At 33.3% G+C, this 14,458-nt stretch overlaps 1 protein-coding gene across 1 annotated transcript; it reads right to left on the bottom strand.

Annotated features, from left to right (window-relative positions):
• Positions 1-381: 381 nt before the first annotated feature.
• On the bottom strand, positions 382-3,979 carry HOXB9 (homeobox B9). Its single transcript, XM_072113663.1, has 2 exons — positions 3,425-3,979; positions 382-1,379 (listed from the first exon to the last, which is right to left on the bottom strand). Exons 1-2 carry the CDS (start codon positions 3,900-3,902, stop codon positions 1,144-1,146), a joined length of 714 nt encoding a protein of 237 aa, XP_071969764.1. The 5' UTR covers positions 3,903-3,979; the 3' UTR covers positions 382-1,143.
• Positions 3,980-14,458: the final 10,479 nt, after the last annotated feature.

The following is a 14,458-nucleotide window of genomic DNA, read 5'->3' on the forward strand; positions in this document are numbered from 1 at the left end:
TAATATATATATATTTCTATGTAGGTATATATATATATATATATATATATATATATATATATATATATATATTTCTATGTAGGTATATATATATATATATATTTCTATGTAGGTATATATATATATATATATATATATATATATATATATATATATACACACATGTACACACATATATTTTTGGATGTCTTTATCTATCTAAATATTATTTTTATGATTTAATATTGTACCCCCCAAAATGTTGCTGTATATATGTGTGTTTATGTATCTTTTATGTATCTTTTTTTTAACCCCATTGTAAATATTATTGTACAGCAATAAAGGAGAAGGATTTCCAGTGTCTTCTGTCACTAGTTTAATAATAATTTGCAAATAACACATCATGAACTGGTCCATTGTAAACAGCGGGTCAGAGCCCCAGTAAACAACTACATGAATAGATATTTACACACAAACACAAAACTTTCAAGTATAGCAGTTTTCAACAACATAAAAAATATACAAATACTTTGACTTGACACAAGAGGAACCAAATCTACAGATTTTGTATAAACGTCATTTCACAATAAATTAGAAATAGCTAATTCTAAGGGAACATTCACTGTCTTCTGCTCATCTAGCTGTACTAAAACAAAGGAAAACTTTTTTTTTACTTCTTTATAGGCTTTTATTGTAAATTGCTTCTTCTTCATCTTTTTTTTTTCTACAAAACTATTTTAGCAAATCGAGGCTTTTTTTTCCAGTGTGCTTTTAAGTGATAATTTTTCTGGCTCAGTATAAAAAACAAGAGTCTGCTGGCTGAACTTTTTATTATAGAGGGAGTGAATATTAAATATATCTATAAGTTATAGTTCTTTAAGGTAATGCTGATGGATGGGGCGAGGTTGCACTATGTAATCTGCGGAAGGCAGACTAGCACTCATGTAGAGCTACCTACCAGTAGGTGCCATGGTCATCCCCTACCTATAATGGGACAACGTGTGGACATGTAGTACAGGACTGCACAGAAAAATTACATTAATGCTGTCTGCTTGCTACTACCTGGCCAGTCTACAACATCCTCCATATGTCATGCAAATAAAGATGGACAAGTCCTATGCAAGTGGCATCATAAATAGGGAGCAGGTGCAGGGAGGTGAAGAGTTAATCCTTCCCCTGTTCCTTGTTCAGCTTCTTCATTTTCATCCTTCGGTTCTGGAACCAGATTTTGACCTGTCTCTCGCTCAGGTTGAGCAGTCTAGCCACTTCATGCCTCCTGTCCCTGGTCAGGTACATGTTAAAGAGGAATTCCTTCTCCAGCTCCAGGGTCTGGTATTTGGTGTAAGGACATCGCTTTTTCCTTGATGATCTGGCGTGCAACCAGTTGGCAGAAGGGTTACCTGCAGGGGGGGGCAGAGAAAAAGTGATGAAAAAACACTATCCACATAGCTATAACGATATATAGGAGTGTGTATATATATATATATATATATATATATATATATATATATATATATATATATATATATATATACCATCTCTATCTATCTATCTATCTATCTATACACACATATCTATTTATATTTATCTATATCAAAATGCAATGAGCGCTAGACATAGATATTAAAATACAATGATAGCTGATCGAGCCTAATATTCTGGCATTATTTCAATACCAATAACATACTTTCTTTTTTTGTCTCTGTGTTTCTAGTCTATATAATTTTGAAAATAATTAAAGCAGAAAATAGTAAATATGAAAAAAAGGATATTCTTAAATGTGTAAAGTTCTGCTGCACAAGTAATAAATACAGATAGATACACAGTATATACATAAAATAACGAATTATATAGCTCGATACATAGATGGATAATAAATTATGTTATGTATTTATTTAGTTATTTCTCTCTGTAGTTATAAATTTATTTTTATGATACATAACTGAATGATGGGTATTAGATAAAGATCAGAAATAAATATTTCTATAAATAGATGGAAATGGATACATAAAGATAACTGAAAGCTAGATATTAGATATATACACAATAATGGACAAATGATCAAACGTACGAACATATAAATACCAGTGATCTACTTTTATATGCACCCTCATACAGTGAGTAAATATAGTATACATTGTATAATGGAAGTATATGCATTATACATTGTATTATGCTATTGTGTATATGTTACATTTTATCATTGTATTATACTTGTATCTTTAGTATATGCAGTACACCTTGTATCATGCTATTGTGTATATACTATATTGTATAATTGTATTATACTTGATACATTAGTATTTCCAGTATATGATGCAATTGTATACTTCTCTGCTGTTGATAGGTGTTTGTGTTCGATTGTGTCAGCAGTGACTTGGAGATGTATTTTTTATCCTCTCACATAATAAACTTGGTTTGCAGGGATTAAATATACATTCTGGCAGCTTCCTCCCTCCTATATTAACTTGTATCATTGTATCCACATAATGTGCAGGAAGATGAAATATTCAAGAGATTTAAATGAGTGAATAATTAATAGGTGTTAATCCGGCGGCTGCGATTTCTCGGGTGCGTTTTTGCATTGTGTATAACAGGACAGCTCCAATATTTACATGGTCAATTATTTACACCCATAGTTTTTTTTTTTTTTTCCCCTCGGAGTCTGTGCTGATACATTATATTAATTGTATATTAAATCCTAGGCAGCAATTACCTTCATTACCAAAGAACTTTATTCCCAACAATTATACAAGTATACACTACCCTATCCTCTTACATACAGTTCATAGTATTATAGGCACTATAATACATGTATTGACTCCAGAAGTCTTCTATAATTACATCCTATCACTTAATGACTATTATTACTGTAACATGAAGACTGGATACACGTCTGCTAGAGTCAGAAGGCGTGAGGGATATTACCTGTCACTTCTATCCATCATTATCCACTAGATAAATGAGACTGAATTATACTTAAAGTGACAGCTACACAAGAGTCTAGAGAAATTGAAAATGTCACAGGATATAAAAGTTATTCTATCTAGTATTTGATTATCAAATATATATATATATATATATATATATATATATATATATATATATATGCACATGTATTTATATCTCTATCTACATATCTATCTATATGTCTAGCATCTTACTAAATATTCAGTATAATATCTAGTCACACAATTTGTGATATATAGCAGATTCACATCGCTTCTTTCTTCCAGTCTTTCTCTCATGCATCTATCTAATAACTATCCGCCTATTAATATCTGTTGATGTAAATACATATTTCTCCCCACTCTCTACCTATGTGTCTATGTGAGGATCCCCTCTGTGTGGTGCAGTTCCTGGAGCACCCAGTGTCTGGGTGCCGGGCAGGATTCTCAGTTTCCTTGCACTTTATGGCAGTCTTATTACTGACTTCCTCACTTACTTTGATGTGTCCTGTCTTTGTCCTCGCTTCCTTCGCAGCCTTTATTGTCCTGGTAGTTGGGCCTCTCATCAGCCTCCTCTCTTCCAGCAGGATTATACTCCTGGGCTCCCAATTTCTGCAGCTCCCCAGGGTGCCCCAGCAGCGGCTCAGCCTTCACAGCTCCTTGTCCCGGTCCAGACTCAGTCCTGGGCAGAGGCTCCAGCCACCCCCGTAAGTACCTGCTTTCTGAAGTGGGGGCACCCTGCTGGAGGTAGGGGTGGTAGATAGGGGGGCTGTGCGGGTTCAGGGGGGTCCAGGATGCACTGAACACTGGAGGTTTGGGCTGGAAGCTGCACGAGGGGAAGTCCAGGGTGTCTGTTGGTCCTGCAGCCCGGGGACTGGGGTACTGTCCAGAGTATTTGGGTGCTGGAGGCTCCTCACTTTCAGGGCTTATAATGGACTCCACAAAGTAGTTACTGAGGGCTCCAGAAATGGACATTCTTGGACATCATACAAAGCAGGTTCATTGAAGGGAAGAAGATATAGGACAGATGCAGAAGCTTCTCCCCTTCCCAACTTCCCAGCCAACAAAGTGCACTTGGGCTGCTGCCTCCTGAGCTCCTGGCAAATGATTGGTCAAACTTTATCCCCGTCCCTGATAAAGCGTCACAGACACATCAATCAATCGGAGGGGCCGCACGGAGCTGTCAGCAGCCACATCAAGGAGCCATTGTTTTATGTGGAGGAGAACCCTCCACCCTGCAGGTACATGCACCCTGCTCCACACACTACTTGCACTTACAGGCTGCAGCACCCCAAGATATACACAGGACCAGAGAGGGTTAATCGCAAGTACAGGGTGCTCCCAGTTACTACCAGTATTCATATGATAAGTGGAAAAAATAAACCTGCCTCATAAATGTAAAAACCCTTAACCATACAGAATATACACCAACAGACCTGCAAGAAAGCCCTTAATATTCATAGTTCTCCCCACCCTTCCACTACCTCCCCTGCTAAATATACGAGCTCAGACTACTACTGTATTATCCTACAATAAAATATCAACTGCTTATATTAAGCCAAATATCCATCAGAGCCTGAGAATGAATTATACAGGTGAATTAATACCAATCCAGCTCAGCAGCTTCATCCTGTCTTGTTATATCATCCTTATAGTAAAACAGATGTCTGTAATATCAAGTTTTATCTATTTGTCTTACTATAGTATTCATCTGACTCAGAATCTATTACCTATTCTACTTTGTCTCTATCTATAAGCAAATTTCCACAAATCAAACAAGTATTTTAAATGATTGTATACTGTTTTCTACTGAGTGACTATCTTTCTTCTATCTATCTCTATATACAGTACATATATGATGAATACATTGAATATAAATAATTTGAATATCTATCTCTCTAGCTCATATCTATTTGTCCACCTATATTTCTCTTTATACAGTCAATATATGATCAATATTTCGATATGTATCTATTGTAAATCTCAACATCTCTCTATATCCCTCAATATATACAGTATATATATAAATATATATAAATATATAAGATATATATAAATATATAAATATATAAGATAAAGATAAATATATAAGATAAAGATAAATATATAAGATATATCTATATATCTATCTAAATTGCCTAAATCTAAATTGCCAATCACCCATCTCAAAAGTACAGTACAATCTATATTCCATATATTAAATATATGTTTTCTATATACTAATTCATGCCAATATATAGTACATCAATATATGGAAAATATATCTGTTATTCATATATATAAATAGTATAAATTAAATAAATCCCTTAATGTTGTCAATATTTTGATAATGCATGATTTTGGTTTAACTCCTTGTAAAAAAAATAAAAACACAAGTTTTACAAATGTTCGAAATATCTATTTAAATGTGTATGTATGAGTTTTATTTGATACACATATAAAGCAGTGTATAGATCTTGGTATATCCTGGTTGTACTCACACAGTATGCGACTTTCTAATAAATCTACCCAAGAAGCGTTGCTATCACCTTAGGTCTTCTAAACACATATCATAATCTATATATTAACTAAGGCTAGTAGTAAACCTTAAATATATGTCTTTTAATGTCATGTTCATTGCCATATATGGCTTGTTAACATCACTTTAGGCATGTAAAAAACCCAAAAACATTGTAGAAAACCCAAAATTAAATATTTCACCATATAGTCAAAATTACAAAAATATACGAAACTCAAGCTTTTATCAAATTATACCATAATATCTAAAAGTTTAGAACTTGATACATAAAGGGATCTCCCTTGGGCTGGTGCAGGTCTGGTTTTCCCTCTGTTTGATCCCTATAAGAATCCTTTTATTGTAAGCAGGCCCGGGGTATATGAGGGAGACAGGAAGCCCTGTGATTACACCATAATATACATTGATATAATTGGGTTATTAAACTGGAATGCTCCTTCATATTACAGTTTCCTAGTTCTACAAGGAGATTTCCAACTTGTACAAGCGGCTCCATTAATTCCCTTTATGGGAAGAAAAATGCTGGGGGATAATAGAGTTTTATATATCTCTATATAGGACAGACAGCAATGATTAGAATGTCTGCTCCATTCATTGTTTAATTCACCATATTCATTTGAAGGGTGGAATCTAAATGGTCTAAATTGATGTTGCAGCAAATATTAATGTGACCTATTAGTTGTTAAACTTGTACCTCTAGAAGTAAAGTCTATGGCGTGGAGGGAGCCAAAATTACTACTTCTAATAATATCATTTATCATTGAGCTTTTTTTTTCTGCTCCCCTGAGTTGAAATAACTTAAATGCAGCCCAATGTAAAATAACAAATCGAGGTGGTTAAAATGGCAAACTTTTAGCATGTATCTGTATAAATATATAGTGTAGTGTATGAACTGATACTGTACAAACGCCCAAACTTAGATAAAGCTACTACCTGTGAAACAGCTGCTACAGCTACTATATATATATATATATATATATATATATATATATATATATATATATATATTACAGTACAAGTTTTCTGTCCAATTACCCTCAATGCTCAACTTTTTTCAAGTTCTAAAGACGATAGAGAAACGTTTGTTCCCAACAGTCTAACACTTGTCCAAACCTCTGCACTGTTTTCTCTGACCAGTCTCTAAATCACGTCTGACCTTGTTTTTTTCTGTCTTCCAAATGCATCGATTTCCATGAAAAAATCCATAGTAAAATATGATCTTTTAATTGGCAGCTCTTGCTTACCACCAGCAGCAGATCTGTGCAGTTGTGTTCATAAAAATTGCATTAAATGTCTTAAGCCAGTGTCTGTCTGTCCAGCCCTTGGAACAGCTGCTAGCAGCCAGTCTTGAACTCCCCTACACCGTCCTCTTCCCACTGCAAGGAATCTTTTGTTAGACTTTGTGACCCAAGTGTGAAGGAAGTAGGAGGTGAACTACAAGTAGCTTTTATTTACAATGCCATGGCAGAGCTCCTGCTATTTACACTCTATTCACCAATTTCCCCACCAAACATTGCAGTGAAGCTCTGCTCCTTTATACACATACAGGAAAACTAAAAGGAATCCACATTCATTTACAGCTTGGTGTTATATGCCAAGGGACACTATGATCCAGGACAGTGTACTCCTCACTGTACACCAGGGTTACACATAGTCATGGCATGCATTGTCATATACTATTTCCCCACCAGATCAGAATCTAAAATTTATTTCACACGAAACACCTTTATATAGTTAATATTTGGTTCTAAAATATAAACTATATATTGATATTGGTATGATCATAAAGCTGAGTTTATAGATATTTGTGTCTGTTCAGGGGTCTATAACTTAACTCTGGGGCAAAGAGATGTCCAGGGCCACAAAACATGTTACTCTACACAAACCCAAAATATCAGATCAGTTTTATATATCCATCCATCTATCTATCTATCTATCTATCTATCTATCTATCTATCTATCTATCTATCTATCTATCTGTGTCTTTCTGTCTGTCTGTCTGTCTGTCTGTCTGTCTATCTATCTATCTATCTATCTATCTATCTATCTATCTATCTATCTATCTATCTATCCATCTGTATCCATCTATCTAAGCATCACGAAAATAGTGCTGTTTACACAAATTTTGTGGATATTTACAATCAGAATTTGTCAGAATCTGTCTGTCTGTCTATCTATCTATCTATCCATCTACCTATGTATAGGAAGGATTTTGTCAATATATGTATCTATAAAGCAACTACCTAAAGTATGTATAAAATTATATATTTATTTGTCTATCTACCATCTAGTAAGTATCTATGTAGCTTACTATCATAGTTGTGTCTTTATTTATAGTCTATCCACATCTATCTAACTACATTTTTATTTATCTATCTTTGAATCTTTCTATATGGAAAAAAATATGCAGCACTGTTGCTCCTTTTATATATCTAGAGATCAAATAGCTATTCATCTAAGTGTTTGAACCCACTTTTCCTAATGTAACTGGTGCTAACTCTATCTATCTATCTATCTATCTATCTATCTATCTATCTATCTATCTATCATTTTATTAATTTTATTTTTTTATTCTATATTTTCTTCCTAGGGTTTCTGGTACAAGGATGTTAAAGTTTGTTTGGGTTCAGCCTCCTCCATCCATGAGTATCTGGCTGCAGATCTCTGTAACAATACTGAAGCCCATACAAACCCATTCTTAATGTGATACATTGCATGTGATAATTACAAATTTATGTCCTTTTAGTCTGGTCTTGTTTTATAACCAATATTTTCCACAGGAAATTCAATGAGTTCCTTCAAAGGGTGAAATAATATTTTAGGAGAGTAGATGATGACAAGTCTTGGTGTTAGCTTCATTGCACATTATTAATTTATGTGAAGGGGATGATGTTGGGAAATGAGTGTCAACAATGAAAATAGTGAAATGATAGGAAGATAATTGTACAGATGTGCCTGAATACACAACAAACCCATCACCCTCCACCAGTGCAAGTATCTGCAGTATTTATGTGGATGCAGCAGTCACTTCCTAGCTGCTATCTCTAGGATATATGTGAAGGTGTCAGTACTTATGATTTACTAGGAAGGGCTACAATTAACATCCCAGACAGACAGCATCTAAGACTAATGCTATATTTATTGTTCCTTCAATTATGGAACACTCATTTCACTCATGTTAAGACCCTAAAGTAACACAAAGAAACATGTTTTGGTTTGACCCCACATAAAAAGTCATATCTATTCTGGCCACTAGGAGGAGCAGTTCTTTCATTAAACTTACCAGACAGGGGCAGAGAACTTAAAATTTACCCACCTCCCCCCTTACAAAAATTTAAGGAACTGCATGTTTCCCAGATATGGGCACTTTCATATTTTGGACAGTTTTGGCATCATATTTTTATTCTACAGACTCCACGACTGGTTTTGACTTACAAATATTGATACATAATACTGATGGAAATAATGTTGTGGTTTCTTTGTTTCGCTGCAATTTGCCTTGTTAAGTGTTCAGTATATTTGTCGCAGATTATTTGTGTGATACCTCCATTCTTAGTAGCGACGCTTGCAGATATACATGTTCTTGGCGCCAAAACAACCTCTATGAAATGGAACGGATTCTCAGTCATAGAAATTTCTGCAAGAAATCTGCTGAGCTTAAACTCACCTTAAAGACTTCATAATCCTTTCCTGGGGCGAAACATTGGAGTCTACATGACTCTTCCTAGTGACTTTAATGTGCTGCTAGCAGCTGAAATATTTTACTGTGATCCTCAAACTTGCAAGTAGAAGTGCAATAGTGTAATAGAACTGTAAAAATGAGTGGGGTCAAAGGTGATACATTGCTGCACAGTGAGCCCAGTAGAGCAGGATTTATGTTCTGGCATAGAACAAGCAGTATATTCTAATGAGGGCATGACTCACATTGCTGCCTGCAAGTTCACCTTTAGAAACTTTGGTGGTATTATTTTAGTGGATTTTCACTATAGAGGTTACAGGCCTGCATTGTGCCTCGTCTACACTTTACGGTATGTTTTTCTTTTATCATTTTTTTGTAATCTGGTTTTCATAGAAAAAATATTGCCCATCACCGGTTTTGTGATATATGCAATTTCTATACTTAAAACATAAAGTACATAAGTAGTGCATAAGTGTGTATACAGATCTATTTAAAAATATCGTATTGGCTTCTTTACAATAGATCCATATTCCATATTATTAGATATATTACATAGATGTGTGTTACCACCTATCCACATGCTTGGATTTGTACATCACTGACTTCCATAAGATTATGTAATAGGTATATGACCCACATTTACCCTATAGAAATCTATTGATGCTGCCCTCTACCTCAGGATACCGTAAGCTGCTGATAAAGTCTTGTATAAAATTTTACGTGATTATTTTGGAACCAAAATGTATATGTTATAGTAATCTGAGAAATCTTTCAAATAATTTATTTTCTAAAAAATAAATCATATGTGAAAATTAATTAAACCACAAAACAACATGCGAACATGAAATCAACTTTACATAATAGATCATTCTCTGTTTTAACATGTAAAACTCCAAATCTCACAATGATTTAGAATCTTCACATAAAAGAATAAGATCAAAGTCACTTAAAAGAACCCAAACTACTACTAATATTACATCTTTATATGGCGCCATCATATTCAGCAGCACTTTACAGATCATAGGGTACAAATACAGAAACACTTAGACATTGCAAAGCAATAACATGGTCAGATGAAACTATAAGATTGAGTAAAATTTTTGAGAAAGTCCAGGTCGGCTACTCCATGGATCTATAAAGTGCTATTAAATTAAATTAAATCTCTTTCTCTTGTATAATTTTTTTGCATTATTTATCATAATAATTGGAATTATGTTATCATACTAAACAGGTAGAATAAAACAGTGATTCAAGTGTCTGTAGATTTCTAGCAAAAATTGTAAAAATGTATATATCTACACACACATATATATATATATATATATATATATATATACACATATACACATATATGTATATATAATATTAATAATAATGCTTTATTTATATAGCACCATCATATTCCGCACCACTTTACAGATCATATGTATATACATAGAAACACATGGATACATGTAATTGTATCATAATCAAACAAATATTTACACAAGTCGTAGTGAATCAAGCAAAATGTAGAGATTTGTAATTATTTTTTAATGAAATACAAGGTATAAGCGAAGGTCATATTATTATTTTTATTAGAATTTTTTTGCTTATTTTATTACAAAATTATATTTTCAAGTAAATGTCTCCATTGCTAAAAAAACAAACAAAAATAGAACAAAGTTTTGGAAAATGTTCAGCTCTGTAAAAGAATTAAGCACATTTCTATAGGGGATTGTTCATCTACATTAATTGTTTTCCTAAAGCTAATATTATGATTGCTATCATAGTCAAAATTACTTTAAAATATGTCTTGGTTACTTAAAAAAGTGCCACCAACGTAAAGGTAGAAAATAGAACATTTAAATCCATTTAATTTGAATCAAATTTGTGAAATTTTTCTTAAAAATAGAATAATTCTAATTTAAAACGATATAATGCGAACAATTCTAGATTGTGTTTAATCCAGTTTAATGTGGATATAACTATTTACAATGTATTTTAGATGTGACTACTTAGAGAAACAATAAGAACCAACTTTGTATAGTTGTTAAGTGTTATGCGGTTATTCTACAGTAAAGTAACATTTAGTACAATTTTGTACAATCCATAACATGACCATCCATACAAAGTCATACTTGACCCCTGCATTTTCTAAAAGCAGAATGAAAGAATATGGGATAGTTTGATCCTATTCATTAAAATGACAACAAAAAGTACACCCTGTAACCTGTCATAAATAAAACGAAATTCTGCCACCGTCCTGCACAGGATTTACTCTTCTTCTTTGTTAACAGGACAAGTGTTTTTGCGTTGTTAAATGTTAACCTATAATTTACAAAATGATGGCTTAATCTGCTTAAAGGAAAAAGAATCAAATCATGAAATAAATAGTCGTACTGCACATAAATAGAAAATAAATAAATAAGAAAAATTTGATAAATGTAAATGTACAGAAATATACATGCTCTATGTAGAGGCATAAAGAAAGATCAGATAGAAAATATAAATTAGATACTGAATCCCATTATTTGGCGCACATGTACCTGTATATTACCTTTTACATAAGGTCCCCATGACCTTATGTCCAATGCAGATAGATGTAGATTTTGCTAGATGCTTGTGCACTTTATATGACCTATACCAGAAAATTATTATGTAAATGATAAGATCTGTTAAATGATCTATCATTATCAGTTGTTTTTCATAAACATAACATGCAAATTTGTATAGAATAAATCTCTTTTTGTGTGTAAATGATCTAAACAAATAATCAAATACAGAATCTAATCCAAAATGTAAAAAAATCTTATGTTTTCAGAAAAAAATGACAGCATTCAAAATAAAAAGTGTCATGAAACTGATACAATAATAGATAAAGATAGACACCTAGATGGATGACAATAGATAGGTGATACATAGATATATGAGAGAGATAATAGAATAATTATGTACATACATGATGTAGATAGATGTACAAATAGATGATAAAAAGACATATAAGTAGGTATATAGATATAAAGATGGATGATAGAGATATAGATATGGATAGATAACCAGATACATTAAATATTGTCGATCAATAGATAATGAGATGGATGTATAGATAGATAGTTACGTAGATGATATATAGATGATAGATATATAGATAAATATGGATTAATAGCGAGATACACACTAGATAGTGGTTCGATAGATACATAGATGATAGATGCAAAGACAGTACATACGTAGATATTGATAGAGAGATACATTTTATATTTGGGGCAGATATATTTTTGTGGGTTTTTTTTTTCTTTTTGGATTTGCACATATATTTTTTATGAGCTCTATGGAGCTCTTGGTGCAATGGTTTTCCTCATTTGCAACTAATCCATCTGTGAAGTGCGTCTGCATTGTTCAAATATTGTTGAAGTATTGTTCAATTGCGCCCAAAAAATTTGCAAAAACACCACAGTTCCCCAGGCATAAGCAACAGTTTGGTATAAATTGCTCCAAAAATTGCATAAGTTTTGCAAAAATAGGATCGTGATTTATCTTAAGGAAAACCAGCCAAAAGATAAATCAAAGAGCAAAAGTTCTCAACAGAAAAAAGGAATTAGCAAAGTGCAAATTGCAAGACTAAAGGTATATTGGCCCTATAGTGGATAGAGAATAGATAAATCATTCATGTACAGTAAGATAAATAGGTTAAACACAGTAAAACCTCTCCCCAAAAGATCACCTCTTTGGGAAGACCACCCTCTTATCCAGACTAGATTTTCTGGCACCAATTTAAGGAATATTTTGAATGTCATCTCAAAAAAGTTGCAATATATCTCCATTTTAAGAATATTGCCTCTACTGTACAATATTATTAGGGAAATATATGATTAGACCAACCCTCATTATAAATTCAAGTACTGTAGTCTTCCATTTATTCACATAGTGGGCGTACGGATTGGTTTTAAGACGCATCACATGTATCCGGTACATTCACTTTGTGAATAAATGGAAGACTTGAATAGACAAGTGAATTGTGGTTGACCTCTTATACTGTATATATTGTCCAACTTCTATTATAGTTTCCAAATAATATTATTAAAGAACGACAATGAGAAGCTGTACAATCCTCATAGCTATAATATCCCCGTGCAGGGGGTCACATGTGAAAGAGGTACATGGGATGTGACATGTACGACTTCTATTATAGACTTATATTATCAGTATATCAATAGTGGTTACGGAAAAGATCCCATCATGCGCAAAGCTGAAGTCCTTGTTCCCAATTTTTTCCTAGGAAAAGATTATTGATAACATTCTTGGATTATATTCACATGGATAAGATTTGTTGTAAAACTTACAAATTGCCCTATTTATCTGAAAGGGTTTGGAAAAAATCCACGTGTGTTCACGAAAAACAAGCATTGATGTATGGAACACAATGTCCGTCCCAGAAACTTCATGGGTGAGTATTTGTTACCTTTTACTTCCACTCTATTACATGTAATGCAGAAGAAAAGAAATGTTGTAATTCTGACCCACATTGGAATCATAGATATTTCCTCAAACATATTTTACATATTGAATTCAAGTGGCTGAACATAAACTGCATCCCCCCCAGTTATCCTCCTGTATATATATATATGTCATGACATAATGTAAGGAATATGTCTGGTGTTTTCAGACTTATCTGCACTGACCTAATAAGGATTCTTTTTTTTTTTTGGGGGGAGGGGGGTGTAAAATGGACACAACTTATTTAAAATTCTATATTTGGACTCATGTATTACCTTAGTCTTTCTGAACACTCCCCTCCCAATCATATGAAACAAGTTGACAAAAATATGTGAAATCTTTTTTTATCCATGTGGTTGCAACATTCTGAGGAAATCTGAAGAAACGTATCAATAAACTTTAATGATGAATAGACGTTTTAATACCAGCAAACCACCAGAACCCAAAAATGAGCGTAAAACAGAAGTTAAAAACACACACATGAGTTGATATGCGAGATGATATAATTTGACCCGTGGTATTTTTTATCCATAATTATGAGAACCCCCTCATAGACCCTTCAGGAGTCATCTGCTATGGATGGAAGCCATAACACTAGTGTGAACAGAACCTGATGAGGACATCATGAGGGTGAATTATTGAGATGACATAATTATCTGTGTGGGGGACAAGTTAGTGAGGTATAAACCCAGCCAAAGGCTTCACTCGTCAAGGTTGAACCCACCATCTCTTTAATTGAAGACTATCCCATCAGAACATCATGGTCTTAGGTTTAGAGCAGACACTTATTGATAAGCTACAGAATATCTATATCTTAACTTTGAAGTCAACTAAATTCTATCATTTCCATTTTTTTCA

This window comes from Engystomops pustulosus, chromosome 6 (genome assembly GCF_040894005.1).
Source record: "Engystomops pustulosus chromosome 6, aEngPut4.maternal, whole genome shotgun sequence".
NCBI classification, from domain to species: Eukaryota; Metazoa; Chordata; class Amphibia; order Anura; family Leptodactylidae; genus Engystomops; species Engystomops pustulosus.